Source organism: Neolamprologus multifasciatus, chromosome 17 (genome assembly GCF_963576455.1).
Source record: "Neolamprologus multifasciatus chromosome 17, fNeoMul1.2, whole genome shotgun sequence".
NCBI classification, from domain to species: Eukaryota; Metazoa; Chordata; class Actinopteri; order Cichliformes; family Cichlidae; genus Neolamprologus; species Neolamprologus multifasciatus.
The window spans coordinates 25562851-25581137 of NC_140455.1; the positions used below are offsets into that span (position 1 = coordinate 25562851).

Consider the following 18287-nt stretch of genomic DNA (forward strand, 5'->3'; position numbering starts at 1 on the left):
AATGCAACAAAGTTGCCAAAAAATAACGTGTTAAGCAGCTTTTGAGAATTAGGTTTAATGGCCAGTAGTAAACATGTGTTGGTATTTTTCTACACTTTGGGAAGCAGATAACTGATGAGAAACAAACAAACAATAAACAAACACCGTTGCAAAGCTATAAAGATAGGTTGAAATAATATGCAATTCTCCCTATCTATTGTACAATGGAACAGCATCTTTGCTTGTGCAAAATGTTTATCTCTGTATTAAAATCTGCAACATAACATCATAGATTTTTTTCCTATGGTGTACTATGAGGTACATTTTGTTAACACTAAACTAAACTAAACTAAACTAAACTAAGATAAAATGAAATAAAATAAAATAAAAGTGAGCTGACTCTGTCCCTGGAGTCTCCCTGTCTACAGGTGGCGGTAGTACGCTCTTTTCAAACACGAGAGGAAGAATGTAGGGTCCCTCGCAAGGAACCAACAACGGGGGCAAGGAGTCTTTTCCTACAAAGAACGCTCGATAAACGGGCTGACACCAAGTACGAGAAATAGGAAAAATGGAGTACGCAGACCACGAGTACACCAGCAGCACTTGCGATATGCATACGCCCGTGGATTTCACATATAAAAGTAAGGACAAACGACAGAAAGTGATTAAATAAGCTAACTATAGCTTGGAGCTAGCTTGCGCACGTAGGAAGTGAGAAGTACAAGTTATGCTGCCTTCATCGGACACTGAAAAGGGTGTGAATTCAAGAACTCCCGACTAGTAGAAGAACCAGACTAAAGATGATCTTTAAATACGACTTCGGCACTTTTTATTTCTGTTTCTCTTCATCATTTAGTAGGAAGGTTGAAATATTATTGATTTGATTTTTGTGTCCTTTCGATTATTTTTCCTCTTTCTGTTAAGTGAATTACATGTCTGTCGACAAGGTTTTGCTTGTAGAAAATCAATAACGCAATCCCGGGAGCAGTCATGTTTTATTTTTCCAGCGAACGTTTAAAATGAGGTAAGTCCAAGTAGAGGCTTACCTTTTCCTATGTACCATGAATGCAGCATTTTAAAAAAAAAAAAATTAAACCAGTCTGTTTAATAATATTATTAAATAATAGGTGTATTTAAGTAATAAATAGTGATATAGTGTTATACATTTTCACACACTCTCATATAGTCATTTGTAACTATATATTTTTTCTCTCTGTCGTTTTCAGTGAGCAAAAAAGAAATCGAAGACTTTGTAAAGCTGAGGGTTTCAAATACCTACCTCTTCTCTGGAAAGAGAAATACTTCTATGTGGGCATGGAGGTATGCTAATAATTTCAAGTTCCCAGACACTGAAAAATGCCAACTATATAGATTTCGGAACCAGACATACTTAAAAAAAAAAAAGATTGTACCTTTGTCTTTGCCCCATCTTACTACTACTACCAGTGATAATGGTTCATTGTTGCTTTTGATGTTTTTAACAATTGTTTTAATCACAAGACCTGGCGTATTATGTTTTTAGGACCATTTTGAAACATATGGGCTTACACCGTAAGATGACCCATCATCAAGCGTCTAAAAAATGGGAAAACCTGAAGAAGAGATACAAGGTATTCTTTTTATTTTCACTTGGACAAATAAAGCTTTTTGGCAAAGCTTTCCCTTTACTTCCTGCCCTCTTTCTGTCTCCTTAGGAGCTAAAGCATCCCCCAGAAGGGGTGGAAGTGTTCCTGATGTATGGCCTTATTTCTCCTTGATGGACAATGCAATGGCGGGTCGGCTGGAGGGCAGCGCCCCCATTCTCAAGGCCTTCCCCCACAACAAAGACAATGGGGAGTTCTTGATCAAACCCAAAAAGAAGAAGTTAGCCGCAATGGTGAAGTCTTCTATTGTGGCTGCTCCAACTGAGATTGAATTTCCACTTAATGGGATTGAGGATGGGGAGGTGGTGGCGGAACAGGAGGGAACTCAGGATATAGACTGCATCTTACAAGAGGTGGAGGACGAGAGGAGGACGACGTGCAGTGAGCAACAGGTGGCAGAAAGGGAGAAAGAAGTGATGGAACGGGAGCGTCTGGTGCTGCAGAGGGAGAGAGCAGTGCTGGACAGGGAGATCGCAGTTTTGGATCGAGACCGAGCCGTGCTGGAGAGGGAGAGGGCGGCGCTGGACAGAGAAAAGGCAGTAATGGAGAGGGAGAGGGCGATGGTGGAGAGGGACAGGGATGCCTTGCGCAGGGACCGGCTGGCTCTGGAGCGAGAGAAAGCTAGACTGATGAGCCTTTCCGAAGAAAAAGAAGGGTCTGAGGAAGAGGTTACAGAAGAAAGCAGCAGCAACAGCAGCAATGTGAAAGAGTCAGACGATATGGACAGGAAACAGAGGCTAATTCATTTGTTTGAGAAGCTTATTGACAATTTTTGAGAAAATCTCAGCTCTAAAATCCTTGCATACACTGGCAAAAATTCCCCCTTATTTTGGCACATTTCTGAGCAGTTCCCAGTTCTCATTTGCCCTCATAAAATTAAAGATCCACATTAATAATTCACCTACTAGTTATCAATAAAAACGTTGAGCCACTCCTAGTTTGGAGAGGTCTTCAAAATGACTTTATTCACTTGTGGTTATTCCATACAGAGCACACAATAGCAACCTGTTAGCATTTTTCTTTACCCCATCCACAATCAAAATCAACAGCTTCCCGTCCCCATATTAAACAATAGTGTTTTGTTGACTGACTCTACACATCAGAGTTGTTGGTATCAGCTATTGTGCATGGTTAAAACATCACTTTTTTGTAGTGTAATATACCAAAAAATTGCAGTTCACTTAAAAAAAAAACAACACCTTTTTCATGATCAGAATATATATATTTTTTATATTACAGTACAGACTTTACAACCACTGAATGTGTTTAAAATGCACATTTTATTGCATTAGATACTCAATTGACTTTTTATCAAGCTCCAGCTTTGATAACTATATTCTAGTATACATTGCTGAAAGTTATTAGATTTATTATTAATAACATTATATTTTTTTACAAAACAAATACATTTAAAGAACGTTGTCATTTTTCTGCCAACTGTGAAAACAAACACATACATGACATTTGAGGGCTTTTAACAGATTTGTTTTTCTGTGAATACTGCCTGTTGTTCACTTTTAATAAAGTTGTGGGACAGTTTGGCTTTTGACAACATTCTTGTGTGAATGTCTGTGTGTGTGGATATGGATATGAGTATCCATATCTTTTGGTGTGTACGCGTGCTGTTGTGTGCCCTGGGATAAATATCCGAACAATGGGATGAAGATGGAGTAGAGCAGTGAATATGTGCTTGGTCAGCAGAATTACACTCACTAATTTCTGTTTTTTAAGGCTGATAATTAATCTAAATGGTGTTATATCCAGCAGCATGTATGACAGTTTATTGCTAAGGCACTGTTGTAAATGAGATTTTGGATTGACGAGTGAATGAATCGTATGTGGGCTGTTAATATGTACAAATATGTGTGCGTGTGGTTGTATTTGTGTGGTTAAATGAGATCCCCGATGGGTATACGGGGCAGGCAGATGTATGCCTGTGGGGTTCTGCTGAGGTTGATGGGGTTGCCGTCCAGACGGATGTCCTCCAGTGCTCTTCTGATGTAGCTGAAATCTTGGAGGTTGCAGAACGTGTCCTCGTGCATCATTTGAATATTGTTACGCTGAAACAGAGGGAAGGCATTGATTAACCGAGCATACAAGTATACAAGTACGCAGATAAGCAAGCAAGACTTAACGATAAAAACAATAAAACAATATAAGCAAAAGAGAGGAAAGGGGAGGGCAAGAAAGTACACTTAAAAGGCATGCTCTAGGAGGCCGGGAAGGCTAAGCTAAAAAGGTGGGTTTTCAATCGAGACTTGAAGGTCTGGATCGAGTCAGACGTGCGAATAGAATGAGGGGGGTTATTCCAGAGGTTAGGTGCGACTGAAGCGAAGGCACGGTCACCTCTGGTTTTCAGCCGTGACCTAGGTTGCACCAAAAGCAACTGGTCAGACGACCTCAGTGTTCTACTGGGAGTATAGACGCTAAGGACATCAATAAGGTAGCTAGGTGTGATATTATTTATCGTTTTATAAGTAAGCAGTAGGATTTTGAAATCAATGCGGTATTTAATTGGAAGCCAGTGGAGGCCAGTGAGAATTGGGGTGACAGACTCAAACCTACGAGTACCAGTTAGAAGGCGAGCTGTGGCGTTTTGGACGAGTTGCAATCTATGAAGAAGGGCAGAATGAAGCCCAGTGTATAGGGAGTTGCAATAGTCTAACCTGGATGTGACAAAGGCATGGATTTCTAGATCCTCACGTGGTAAGTATGGCTTGGCATTAGAAATTAAACGAAGTTGATAGAAACAAGATTTAATAACAGAGGACACATGCTCTACAAGCTTAAAGGAGGCGTCCAGGTAAACACCTAAATTACTCGCAGAATCGGAAAGATAATCAGTGAAGGGCCTGAGGACACCAGTTAGATGGGCTCTAGGGGTATGACTGTCAAAGATTACAATTTCCGTTTTCTTGTCATTAAGGATAAGGGAATTGCTCAGCAGCCAGTCTTTAACTTGACTTATACAATGGAAGAAGTGAAGCATCGATGAAGTATCATCCTCAGTCAATTAAAAATAAATTTGAATATTATCTGCATAACAATGATAAGAGAGTTTGTACTTTTCAATAATACGACCAAGGGGTAACATAGAGACCCAGCACAGACCCCTGAGGGACACCACAGGTGACGGGGGCAATGGAAGAGGAGTAGGTACCCATCGTGACAGAGAAGGACCTCTCTGATAAGTAGGATTTAAACCAACTAAGGGCCATACTCGTAATGCCAACCAGATGTCCAAGCCTCATTAAGAGGATATTATGTTCCACCAGATCAAAAGCAGAGGACAGGTCCAACAAAACTAAGACCACGCTGCGCCCAGAGTCAGTAATTAAAAGAAGATCATGGAAGACCCTCAAGAGTGCCGTTTCCGTACTATGGCACAGTTTAAACCCAGATTGGAATTGATCCCAGATGTTATTCGCATTCAGATAGGTCTGAAGTTGTGATAGGACTATCAAGGATTTTTGACAGGAATGGAAGTTGCGAGATAGGTCTGTAATTAGCGAGGTTTGAGTGATCTAGGGAACACTTTTTAAGAACAGGTTTCACTTCGGCATGTTTAAAGGCAATCGGAACACGACCCAGTGACAAAGAAAGATTGATTAGTGATAATATACTAGGCCCAATTACATTAAATCCCTCCTTAATAATGCGAGATGGGAGAATGTCGTAAACAGAATTTGAGTTTTTTAAACGGTCAATAATTCCTTTAACTAAGATAAAATCTTTATGCATATTAAAGCTAACAATTATAATAAAGATAATAGAAACAGAACGAAATAGAAATAGAAATAACAGCATAATCTTAGAGTACATTTTGGTGGTTTAAGTACTAGTTTAGTATGAGTGTTAACTTTTAAAGATGTGATTTGTTGTCATTGAGCTACACTACACTGGGATCAGGTCCTAAAATTAGATAAATATTACTTGAAATATACAACAAGAGCATGAACAAAGTCAAAAATGCAGAAGCAGCGAGTTAAAACTGCTGAATTAGAGAAGAGGATGGATGGATGGATGGATTTTTTGGTTTGGCCAGAAGATATACCTGTAGGTGCAGAGACCGCAGGCTGTCTGGTAGAGGCACTGGGATATAATCAATGTGGTTGTCTGTTAGGTACAGGTACAGCAGGCCAGTCATATCCTGTTTAATGTAAGGAAAGATAATCATTAATGGGAAAGAACCTTAGATATTACCTTTGTGAAAGACATTTTAAGGCACTCATGACAATACTAGATTTCAAACACTGGCTTAACATTAGAATTTTGCTAATTTAGTTGTACTCTTATCCTGCTACCTTCCTTTTATTCAGTTTCCATCCAAAAACATAGTTTCCTGCATTCAGCTGAGATAATACATGTGTGGCTGACAAACTATTGCTCCTTCCAAATGACTAAGAAAATGTTATTTTCATTTCTTGTCGTGAGCAAATACACACAGTTTTACTTGATATGTGCGAGTCCAACTGTAAGTAAAAGAGGTGTACGTACTTTGAATGCCTCTCTATGAATACCCTTTGAGCCAACGTTATTGTGGCTGGCATCAATCAGGGTCATAGTCTCTGGGAAAGATGGCAGCTGGGAGATGTGATTTTCTCGAATCACCACCTCCTCCAGTTCAGGCAGACCCACAAAAGCTCTGTCCTCAATGGATGTTATCTCGTTGTGGGTCAGGTCAATCCTCTTCAGTTTGTCTGAAGGAAGGTGGGAAAACACATCAGAAGAAACTCTTTTTTCATTGTCACTCCAACATTTAAGTTTGCGTTTGTGTTTTTATTCAAAATGGAAACATACTCATGGAGGCAAAGTCAGACTTGTTGATCTTTTTGATTCTGTTGTAGCGAGCATAGAAGTGAGTGGTGTCTTTGGGGAGAGGGGGCACACTATCCAGATTCAAGTCATCGCAGTAGACTGAACCACCAAGGCATGTGCACAGCAAGCAAATGGGCATACCTGGAATACATGGACAAGAAGAAGGAAAACAGAAAAAGGAAGACATGTCATAGTAGCTTGTTAAAATTCCCGATTCCTCCAGAAACAACCGTAACCGTACAACTGTAATTTTGTAATTCTGTAAGATCCAGAAAGTTAATAAAAATCAGGGCCAAGCACACCAGAACTTTCCAAGTCCAAAGGGGATATCGGTTTTATATAACATTCCGATCTGTTCTATACTGACCTCGTCTGTCAACCACAGGCTCTTCAGGCTTGTCTGGCTCATCAGGCTCACTGGGCTCTGGCAGCTCAGAGCTCACTGACCCTTCTACAGTGCCAGCACCCTCTTGAGGGCTTTGTGTTGTAGGTGGAAGCAGCCTCTCCTCTTGTTAGAGACAAGATTAGGTGTTAAAAATAAAGGTTAGATCATAGACATGGGACAAGACATCTGGCAAACAGTAGCCCATGGTTTGCCGCAGTGTTTTAGCAGTGTTAAGCAAGAGTTTATGACATTTAAATGACAAATGAAAATAAGACTCTGATGTTAATAACATGAAATATAATTTGCAGAGTGGTCGCAAACAGTGTGGCTGTTAGTAAAGAACAAACCGACAGAAACAAATTCAGATGGCTCTATGGTGGAATACTAAGCTATGAAGGAAAGAACGTTCAGGGAAAGCCACAGGAAGTATTTCTATAATCGATTTTCCTGTTCTGCACAACTGTGCCCATTTTTTTGAATGGTTGCCCTGGCTTTAACCTTGCATAGTTTATGGGAACCTTGAACATCTTTTATTAAAGTAAACTTTTATATCCTTCTTGTGTCTGTTCTGCTTTGGGGTTCTGAGCCCTGATAATGATCATTTTCCTAAAAACAATGCAGATAATGTCTTGATGCATTTTCAATCATCCAGGAAAGTAAATCTCCAAAAGTTGATTCTGTTCATCTGGACGTAGCGTTTTGTGGGAGAAATGTTTCGGAGACTGGAGAAGTCACTTGGATGAGTGACGAAATGTTTCTCCCACAAAACGCTACGTCCAGATGAACAGAATCAACTTTTGGAGAATGCTGGCTGATAATGTGAGACATAGCCTTTAGTACCTACACTGCCTGTCTTCCCCAAGTCTAGATTTGGTACTGACCTTCAAAAGTGGTGGGGAGCAGAGTTACAGGGACCTCAGTTTCTCCAGATGCAGAGACACTAGAAATCCCAGAGATTCCGGATACTTCTCCAGAGACTCCATTATCTCCCGAAACCTCTGGGATTCCTGAGAACTCCCCAGAAGTACCTAGTGTCTCCTGGGCAATAATGTCTGGAGTGATTGGCAGCTCCTCCTCTTGTTAGAGCCAATGTTTGGTGTTAGGAGTGGTAACGTTGGGAGGTGAAAGGTAAGATGGACAATGAATCAACCCATTAACCAATCAATCACTCTTGAGAGATAAAATGTTAGAAAGAAAGTGATTATGAGTAAAAAAGTCCAGTAGCACAAATAATTACGAACAACATTTAACTACATTAAAAAGCAAAGCAGTTAAATGAAATTTAGGACAATCAACATAAATCCCACAAAGAATGACAGGTTAGATACTAATATGGTGCAACGATACTAACCTCCAGATATAAATGTTATCCTTTGGTCCCCGGATTCAAAGTCCCCAGAAACCCCAGATATTCCAGAAGCCCCTGAGCTCAAAAGATCTCCGGATACCTCAAAGCCAGACTGGTCTCCTGACCCTCCAGAACCCAAATGGAGTTCAGTGGAAATTCCAGAACCTCCAGAGGCAAAATCGGCCGAGGCTCCAGAAATAGCAGATCCCATGAAATCTCTGGATTCCAAGAGATCCCCAGATATCAAGAGACTGCCAGATATCAATGACTGGCTGGATTCTCCCGAGATGTGGAGCTCCTCTGAGGTTCCGGAGATCAGCACAATGTCTCCAGAGCCTCCAGAGCCTCCTGAGGCGCTAGAGACCAGAATCTCTCCTGAGCCTCCAGACCCTGAAGCTCCGGAAGCCCCAGAAGCCCCAGAGGCCCCAGAAGTTCCAGAAGCTCCAAAGGCCCCAGAGGCCCCAGAAGCTCCAGAGGCCCCAGAGGCCCCAGACTCTACAGAGATCCAGAAATCCTGAATGATACGAGGTCTATCAGTGGGTGTCAGACGAAGCTCCACCTCTTGTTAGAGACAAGATTAGGTATTAATGAACAGATAGATGAGATTAACACAGTTCACAATGATGATGATTAGATGCAACAGTAGATGACAAATGGGCACATTTAACCACTGACTGCAAGTTAAATGGATGACATGCACATGGAACTGATTATCACAGGTAGACGATGAGGATGATGTGTTTCGAGGAAAGATTAGTGCCTTTTTTCTAAGTTAAGTAATGCTGCTTTCACACATCCAACGGCCCAATGCTGGACAAGACCCTTTCTCTTTCATATTTACTGAACGTACTCATGAAGTAGTTCTATGATAAAGGCTTTTTCTCCTTTTTTCAGACCTTTTTGTGTGTCTGGGCCCATGAGAATCCCAGATCCCCCCGAACTCTGAGGGACTAGCTGGGGTTTTAGAGGCAACTCTTCTTCTTCCTTCGGCTGCTCCACTTCGTTCTGTGTTTCCAGTGAGCCCTCATATTCAGGTGGGGGCAGTGTTCCAATCTCTATCTGAGGGAAAGACAACAGCAGTGAGTTAAAAATATATGAGAACTGCATTTTAAAATAAACATGATAAAAGATGAAATAAAGCATTAGAAAAGTTACTTTTTATGGCTCTATGTGACAGACTTTAATGTTAACAAAACGTGCATGGGGACAAAACTGTACAGTGCTGTTGGACAAATTCTTTCAGGTTTTGCCTCTTTACATCAGCTGTTGGAGTTTAAATCAAACAATCAATATGTGACAACTTTAATTCAGGGGGTTTAACAGAAAGTTTATATTAACTGTGCAGGAATTTTAGAGTCACCTTATGCATAGTTATATAATTGACAGAACATACATCATTTTAAATTTAAAAATAGTTTTGAATGCTTGGATGAAAATCATTTGCAGTTTCCTCCCATGAGATTCTCTACAGGCCCCCTTTCATCCACTTTTAGTTGCTGCTTGTTTGTGGGGTTTTCTACACTCAGTTTTGTATTTAATAACTGAAACGCATACTGTGTTCGTTTGAAATAAGATGACTGACTGAAAAATTTAAAAATATCCCATTTCTTTGTCTCAGGAAACTCTTGGTTTGAATTATGCTTTGAGGCTTCATCTATTTTGAAGCACTGTCTAACCAGTTTTGAGGGATTTGTCTGAATATGAGCAATGAGTATGGTCCTTTACATCTCATAATTCATCCTGCTACTTCTATTAGCAGCCACATCATCAATACAAACTAGTGGCCCATGGCATAAGATTGCCTCTGCCATGTTTGAAACATAATGTTGTAATATTTGGATCACGAGCTGTTTCTCTCTTACTTGATAATGTTTATTTTTCTTCTTCATTTGTCACATATCAGTTAATTTTCTAATTATTTCTGAGCCTATCTATGAAAACTATGCATAACAACAGCTGCAATTCATAAAATTTAAATGAAATTTTTTCCTACAACCTACTGAAAAGAATCTGAAAGTCTGGACTGCAATCAGATATTGACTGTTTGTTTTAAATTCCACTGTGGCCGTGTAAAGATGCAAAACTACAACTGTTGTGGACAAATCAAGGACCTAACTGTACTTGGCGTTTTAGCATACAAAATATGCCTCAGCACTGGCGATGCGCAAACCCTGCTCTGTTTACTATCTCAGCACTCATATTTTCCCAGTTACTTTTACATTTAGTACTCCTGTGCTAAGCTCAGAGTCAGTGCACAGGCACATGATAATTGCTGTTTGTTTGGCTGTTTGTTAACAAGACTGCATAAAGACAGCAGTGTCGAATTCTGTGAAACTTAGAGGAGAGGTTGAGGACACACAAAAAAAAAATGATCCAAAGATTTAAGAAAAGACACCAACAAAGATCTCCATAAACAGGAAAGTATTTTTTGATTTATAATCTTAAATTTTAACCACTAGATGGCAGCAAATTTTGCTGAAGAAACTATCCACTGCAGAGCGTGCACTATTTATCTAGCTCAGATTCATAAAAAAACTAAAAAAAACATCCAGTGCTGTCCAGTGTGTAAAATGCAAAATAACCTTTGCTCAGACTTTATAGAGATTCAGTCAAGAACTCTGTTTTATATCTGCTAGTAAGTGACCAGTAAAGCAGCAATACTAGATAACAGTAAATATTACAGTATTTTTTTTCTATAGTAAAAAGGCACTGCATATTTTACATAATCCAGCACACTGGGCAGCTTAAAGACTGTAACAGGAACATGCAGCGACAACTCTGAAAATGTCACAAGTTTCACAATACCAAATTACTTTGTAAACCAAGACTTAGCACCTTTGTTGATCAAACAGGCAATTTTAATTGGGGAAATTATAAAAATGAGACAGCTCTGCCAAACCAAGAAAGCTTTATACACAGCTGTGCTTTTTGGTTCCTTCATTAAAGGCTTCGGGTATAGCCATTTGCTATTTTAATTATATTTACAGTCTTTGCAGTTGCTCTTCTGACAGCTCAAGAAACCTGCAGTTCTATCCTTCTCCAGATGAGGGCAGTGAACTCCCACACACTTCACACAGGTAGTACCTGACACAGTATAACGCCCCTCAAGGCTGAGTCAATCCTCCAAAAAGGGAATGGTCCTTGTGGAACCAAGACTCACATGGTAGCTGCACAGATCCATTTCTCAGCCTTTTTATCTAGTTTTAACCAGAGTAATCAGATATCTGTAAGCTAAGAGGCATCAAAGGAAATGTATGTCAAGTGAATGCAGTCAAATGAATGAGAACAATTAACTACTTGAAATGTAACTGAGGAAAAAAGTCTTGTACCAATGAAAAGCCATTCATTCATATATTTTGCATTTTAAAGTTTGCCTGAGAAAAAGCTGAGGATACAACAATGAGGTAGGCCTTTAAAACGTCTTGCACTGAAAAATCTAACTGCAGCGCCCCCCCCCTTCCCCCAAACATATACACCCGAGGGGAAAGAGGGGGCAACAAAAAACACTGAAAAAAAGTTTCTGAAATCCTGGATTTTGGGGAATACAGGATGTGAAAGGAGAAATGTGGAGCGTTAAGCCAAAACCAAAATGTATAAAATTACTGACCAAGCCAAAATGGTATTACTGTAAGGGTATTACTGTTATATTAGTATATATGCATATATTCATATATTCATAGGCAAGTAAAACATGTTTGAGAGTCAAATGAAATCTTTCCAAACAAATTTCACCAATGTCCTCCAGCTTATGGACACAAAACAAGTGAGCAGTTTGGAAAAGTACTGAAAACTCCATAGACACCAGCCATAGGCTCTTAGTCATATGGGGTGCAGCATGTATGCATATATGTAATATTTAGTCCTTCGAAAAGCCACATGAGTTAAACTCACTTAAACTCTTGCTGAGTGAAAAAGATAGCACACTTCTACATGCAGAATTTCTATTAAAGGAGCAGAGTCACATTCTGGGAAATTGGATTATTCTCCAATAATCAAGGTTGTGCAAGGTAGTGCATTCAAAAATTCATTGGCCAGCAGGGGTCAAACCTCTGGCTGCCAAAAGAGGTCTGATTGTTTAGACGTCAATAAGAAAATGTTGCTCACTATAGTGTCAATGTTGTTTCCATATTCCAGGATGTTCCATGGTTTTTTAAAAAATATATGACAATAGCCAAAAAAGCTTAAGTCGGTTAAGCTTTAGCCTGGCATTGGTCTTCTTACCTTACATCCTACATGAAAGCAATAAGTCATATTTTCCCTACACTCTGAACAATTATGTGTCATTTACCATTGTTAAAAACTTACATCCAACCTCTGGATGGTAACAAAAAACAAAACAAATAAATAGAAGCTTTAATTAAGTGAACCATCCAGCTCCTAAGATGTTATAAAACTCAAGAGAAAATAGATAAGAGGCAGACTGAAGATCATGATGAAACTAATGTGCCTGCATGAATCCAAAGTTGGTGATTAAAGCATGTCCAGAGTATTTGAATGCAGCAGACTGAACAAGATTGGCTTGGATAACAAAGTAGATGAGCCTTTACTTCTTTCAAAAAAAAAACAAGCCCCGAGGAGAAAGGAGAGGAATACCAAACGAGAGCTGGCCGTGGAAAGTAAAGACTCAGCATTCCAGAGGCATGGAGCTCATCATCGCTCCATTTCTCCCATGAGATCTGATGTTTGTGTGAAAAATACAAAAACCTCTCCTAAATCTTCACTCTTCTTAGAAGAGCGCTCTCTCAGATGATCTGCCCTCTCAACAAAACTAAATGAGAGACCCTTAAAAACTGCAATTATGAGTCAAAGCGTTATGTTTATTAAGCGTGGACAGCATGAAAAAAAGATTCTAGTTACTCTAAATGCACTTTGTACTGCTTCTCCTCTTCCTACCCGTGCAGACTTCCACAAAACCTCTTGAAACTTGCTGTGTAATTTCCGATTTTATTAAACGCAGACATTATCAAAGCCATCCTCTTACAACACATGAAAACATTCTCACACCCAGCAGCTCCATATGTAACTCTCAGCTGTAAAACTACACATAAAATACGCCAGTGAAGTTGATTAAGGCTAAAAAGCTTGGGTGGCACTAGTTTCTGTGGAGGTGGATGACAAAAAACTTTTCATAAGCTGGATTGTGGAGCAGACCTTAGATAAGAGCAGTTTTGTAAGTGCAGTTCACATGAGGTTTGATTTAAGTCACTGGCTCAGAGGGAGCCAGCTGAAAATCTGATGTCATTTTGCCACTGCCTTGGACCAATTTACTTGTCACAAAGAACAATAAATTGACATGAATTCTGGCTATAGCTTTTAATCCCACTGTGTCTGCAAGGCTTGCCACATCACTCTCAGCTTGAGCTGTGATATGAGATTTGAAGGGCACTTCTTGAATTCGCTTCTTTCCTTTGTAGCCTTTACCGATCTCCATTCATCTTTAAAAGCTGCTCTCGCGCATAGAAACTTCCAGTAACGAGAAAACACCTAGGGGTTTTCTCGTTACTGAAGGTCATCTAGTCACTGCTTTTAGCAAAGATTCCAGCTGTCTAGCCTCCAGAGGACTGACATGCACCTGCGAAATCTGTATGAAGATCTGTTGGAAGCAGATAAAGCTTTAGCTGTGTTTGCCCTTTCCCTCTACCTGTTACTTACATGTATCTGCTTGAAAAGGCAAACATAAAATAAGGTTGAAATCAGCTTCTACACAATAAGCAAAACAGTCAACAGTTCAAAGTGCATCAGCTGCAGTTGGACATCAGTAATATGTAAGTAAAACTGGTGGCTGCAATGTCTAAAATTATTTGGGACGCATAAATCTGGAAAACATTTAGTTTCCCAGTGACTCCTGGGCAGCAGCCGGTTCCCTCTGTGCTCAGTGAACCTGGTGACCTCAAATCAAATTGTCCCAGCAGCCTTTATATTTTAAAACATCAGCTGTCTGTCATGTTGCCGTGATAAAATATGATTCATATTTTCTGTCTATCTTCTCAAGTTTTTTCAGTAATCAATCAGCATAAAATTTGTCGCAGAATCTTTACACACAGACTAGAGGACATGTGTTTTCTAAATGTTTTTGAGTATCGGCTATAAATTCAACAGACCACATGCTGCTAAATGAAATAAATTCCATGTCTGTGAAAATGCCTTTAGTTAAAATAGTAATAGCGGTTGCTCTAGAGTAAAGAGTTTAAGGTGACCTATTTATTTTTATGATTAAAGGTAAAAGAGTCTGGAAGGGGTTTAAAAGCCCAAAACATACATTTTTTCTTGCATAAACTCAAAAAAGAAATTGTGTTTCTTACCTGAGGCTCACCAATCATCAGGACATCCTCATAGTCGCTCTCCAAATTGAAATTGTCATCATAGTTAGTGCTACTGTATGTGTCTAAGTGCGCTTGCCGGGAAAATCTGGGGCTGGCCACCGCCGCTTTGAGGACGAAGAGTCCGAACAGAAGCCGCACAAGCATCCTCATAGTCCACCTTGACGAGGGCAGAGAGTCATAAAGTCAGTGGGGAATGTGTGATTAAAAGATTTTACAGACGTATGTGAAGTATAGCACATTACAGGGAAATTAAACATTCACATGGTGATTTTTTTTACTTAGTAGTTTATTGTCACTTGCAAAATGTAAATTTGACACGAAAAAAGACGTGCACAGCAAATTTTAAGAGGTTTCCCTAAATAAAACCCTTTTAAACTGGTTCATTTTTACAGAACAAAGACATCTGTTGTGAGTAATGTGGACATGGTGTGTAGTAAAATATAGTTCCATATGCACAATAGAGCATGCCTTTGAACCTTACTCCATAACCAGTTCGAGATACTGGAAGGATAACCAGTCTACAGTGCTGCACACCAAAGCTTGACTTTGGGTTCCATCTGTAAGGTCAATGAATTCATTATCATGGTGCAGACAGCTCAGGGGATCAAAATATGAGGGCCTCCTGCTTTGCTTTAGCCAGAGGCTTTCTTTTCCATGGAGCAACCATCTTGGCTTAATTAGGTACTCGTCTGTGGTATGTCAAAGGTCAAAAGTCAGAGCTGATCTGATAATGAACCAGGAGAGGATTTTGTTTAGTCTCATTAAGGCTAAAGAATTTTAGAAATTCACTTTCAGCCTGTGGTATTTATGGTTGAAGTAAAGATTTTGGGGATATTTGATCATATAATGGGATACTCTAAAAGTGGAAAATCAAAATTAGTATGTGTAATTTTTATCATTAGCCCTGGCCTAGATACGATAGCTGCTGTTCATAATCTTCTGCACAGGTCTACTTAGTTCACCAAGGTTGGTCAGTTCTTAAGTATTATTCTAAAGTGGGAAGCACTAATAAGATTAACATATGCTAATTGGTGCTTAATTAGCTGGCACCACAGACAGCGGGCTTATGACTTTAATCGTTTGTCAGTATGCTAGTGTGTCAATGTTCGAAACACACTAATAGCAGGTGTAGTCACACTGGAACTGATATATTTTTACAGATTAAAGAGAGTCCTGTAGGCTAGTACAGAGAAAAGGAGCGCAAGGGAAGAGAAGAAGAAGAATTTGACGAAGAGAGTAGACAAGATGTTGGCCCTCAGGGTTAGATGGAGAGAGCGAGGAAAGGACTGAGTAGAAGAGAGCAGCAAGAGAGCAACAAGTGTGTGTGTGTGTGTGTGTGTGTGAGAGAGAGAGACAGGTTTCTAAGCTGACTCGACCCCTCACCCTTCACAGAGGGCCTTTATGAGGGCCGGTCGCTGCCTGTCTCAGCACTCAAACTCCAAATTCCACCGAGGTTTGTGGACAGGATGGCAGCGAGTTACAGCTGCAAGGAAAAGCTTCATTCAGCAGCAACGACACTCAAACACACACACACATACACACAGAGATCCACGTTCATGCACACACTTGGAAAGACGCAATCCTCTCACAGATGCACACTCTGTTTTAACACACCTATCTTTCAGTGAGAGAAAACTGAGAAACCTCTGCTGCTACTATTTTGGGATGAGGACAGATATAAAACCAAAAAAACAGCTTCCTAGGTTATTTAAGTTATGAATCTAACCTTGTCGGTATGAGAGGGACAGAGTTAATATGCAAATCAGTCTCTTCGTTGTCCCTCCAACATCAACTCAGTGCACTCTTCTGAGATAACTTGATCTGACTGGTTATCATTGCTATTTAAACAAACCACCCGTCATGGAGCTACGCAATCAGCACAGCTAGACTGAACGAACTATACTAAAGACAGAGGTGTGCTTTTACTCAGGCCATCACAGTGTACAGTGTGTGGAAACTGTATGTATGTAAGACTGGAGCCTCCAGACTACTTCTCTGTTATGCTTGGCTTTGCATTGGGCATTCCTGATATTCAGTGATTCTGCCTTTTCCCCTCAAAACCCACAAGCAAATAAGTGATGCCCACTTGGCTGTTGGTGCAAAACAATCTGGGTTATTTGGACTGCAAGAAGGTTTAATTTGCATTGAAAAAATCCTCTATCAAAGCAGGTGACTAGGCAGTGAGAAAAGTATGGTATGCACTTGTATGTAACTATACTTTGAGGGAGAATATTTGCAGAAAGTTTTCAATTATTTAAGATTCTCAGCAAAGTGGAAGACGTTTTCTGCAGAAGTTGAGCAAAAGATGTTATGAAAAGGTGCTATTTATACACTTTTTCATGAACACCTGCTGTTATTTCAAAGACTAAGGTCATTTTTCACAAATACATACGCTACAGGAATATGTAACAACATTTGAAGAAACAAGGAAAAATCAAAACCCTTAAATTTGATAATGTGAAACACCTAATACAACTGAAAAACATGTAAAACATTATGGACCCCCCAAAAAATCACTTAGAAAGCACCTGCATATCTTCCAAAGTAAACCCAGGAGAGAAATTAAAGCCCCTGCCACACCATCTTATTTGTGTTGTAGCTCATTTTAAAAAACCTGAATAGGAGTGTTTTTGGAAGGCTTAGCTGAGCAACTCTTCCTACCTAATCCTCTGCACCAAAGAGCCATCGAACCAGCAAGATGAAGATAGCACCAAAAACTCTTACCTCCGTCTCCTGCTTTCCCGAATGGTCCCGTCAGCCGTGATGGAGATGCTGAGGGCTCCGGGACTTGGCCAATGGTGAGAGGTCGCACAGGGTGCCTTGAAAAGGGAGGGTGCGTGTGTGAAGTGTGTGAAAGGTGTGTGTGTGTGAATTTGACAAGTGTGTAGACGTGTGTGTATGTATAGGTCTGTGCGCTCTGGCAGACCTGAGTGCCCTGCCGCTTATGTGTGAAGGTAGGCACTGAGACTGATTGGACCAGAGCAGATTGCTTTTGGTCACTCAGAGTGCACCCACCCCACACTGTACAACCACATGCACAACCCTCTCAAACATTACACACACTATACACACACATGCACACACACGCACACATCAGACACAAAGAAACAGAGAGTAGAGGCCTACCACTAGCAAAATATCCGGCCATCCCTTTTAAGAATATGCATTATTTTTCTAAGAAGTTGACTCAGTCAGATTGAAATATTTCCCTGTGTTTTCCTCAGGTGAAACTCTGGCATGTGTTGCTTTCATGTATGAGGGGGATCCACGGGGACCTTATACACAATGGGACCTCTGTAAGAAGCCCCTGTTAGCATAGTGCTGAGAGGAAGTCCCTGATTTAAGGAAGGCCTCTGTCCTCCTTTTAGGTTGAAGCAAATTTCTCTTTGCACCATCAGCTGCTCAGTGGTCTACTTTAACTACAAGCCTGATTTTAGTTGTAGGAGAACTATGGATGTCTTAACTGATGGAAAATATTCTGATCAGGGTTCAGACCCCCAAGGCAAGTGATTCTTCTAAAGTCCTGATGTAGATTTAAGGAGATTCTACTGACATTGCAAAGACAGCTTGGCTCATTAATGTCCCTTGTTAAAATAAATATGGGATACATACACACATGCAAACACAGAGAGCAAGTCAGCATTATTTGGCCATGGTTTTGTCTGAACCTGTCCACTTCTCCCTCAGGAGGTAGCTCTAGACCTTATGATGAATGACAGGCAAACCTCTAACCTGCCATATATGCTGGGATTTATATCTACAGCTTTTGTTCTGCAAAGCACTCTTTTACT

General features: G+C 40.2%; 2 protein-coding genes across 2 annotated transcripts; one reads left to right on the forward strand and one right to left on the reverse strand.

The window, feature by feature from the left end:
• Positions 1-365: 365 nt before the first annotated feature.
• Positions 366-3182, forward strand: LOC146499491 (uncharacterized). Its single transcript, XM_085137408.1, is given in 5 exon segments — positions 366-620; positions 1206-1299; positions 1502-1589; positions 1674-1704; positions 1707-3182. Coding segments are annotated over 5 exon segments (978 nt in total). The 5' UTR covers positions 366-547; the 3' UTR covers positions 2399-3182.
• On the reverse strand, positions 2561-18277 carry epyc (epiphycan). Its single transcript, XM_085137406.1, has 10 exons — positions 17221-18277; positions 14476-14653; positions 9070-9232; positions 8177-8734; positions 7707-7901; positions 6808-6948; positions 6423-6581; positions 6120-6322; positions 5677-5772; positions 2561-3682 (listed from the first exon to the last, which is right to left on the reverse strand). The coding sequence occupies exons 2-10, from the start codon at positions 14644-14646 to the stop codon at positions 3512-3514; spliced, it is 1857 nt and encodes a 618-aa protein (XP_084993532.1). The 5' UTR covers positions 14647-14653; positions 17221-18277; the 3' UTR covers positions 2561-3511.
• Between the last annotated feature and the right edge of the window lie 10 nt (positions 18278-18287).

Coding starts and splice junctions, on each gene's coding strand:
- epyc (XM_085137406.1), bottom strand. CDS start 14,646: ATGAGGATGCTTGTGCGGCTTCTGTTCGGACTCTTCGTCCTCAAAGCG. Junction 9,233..14,475: donor TGATGATTGGTGAGCCTCAG/GTAAGAAACACA, acceptor TCTTTCCCTCAG/ATAGAGATTGGAACACTGCC. Junction 6,323..6,422: donor GTCTGACTTTGCCTCCATGA/GTATGTTTCCAT, acceptor ACCTTCCTTCAG/ACAAACTGAAGAGGATTGAC.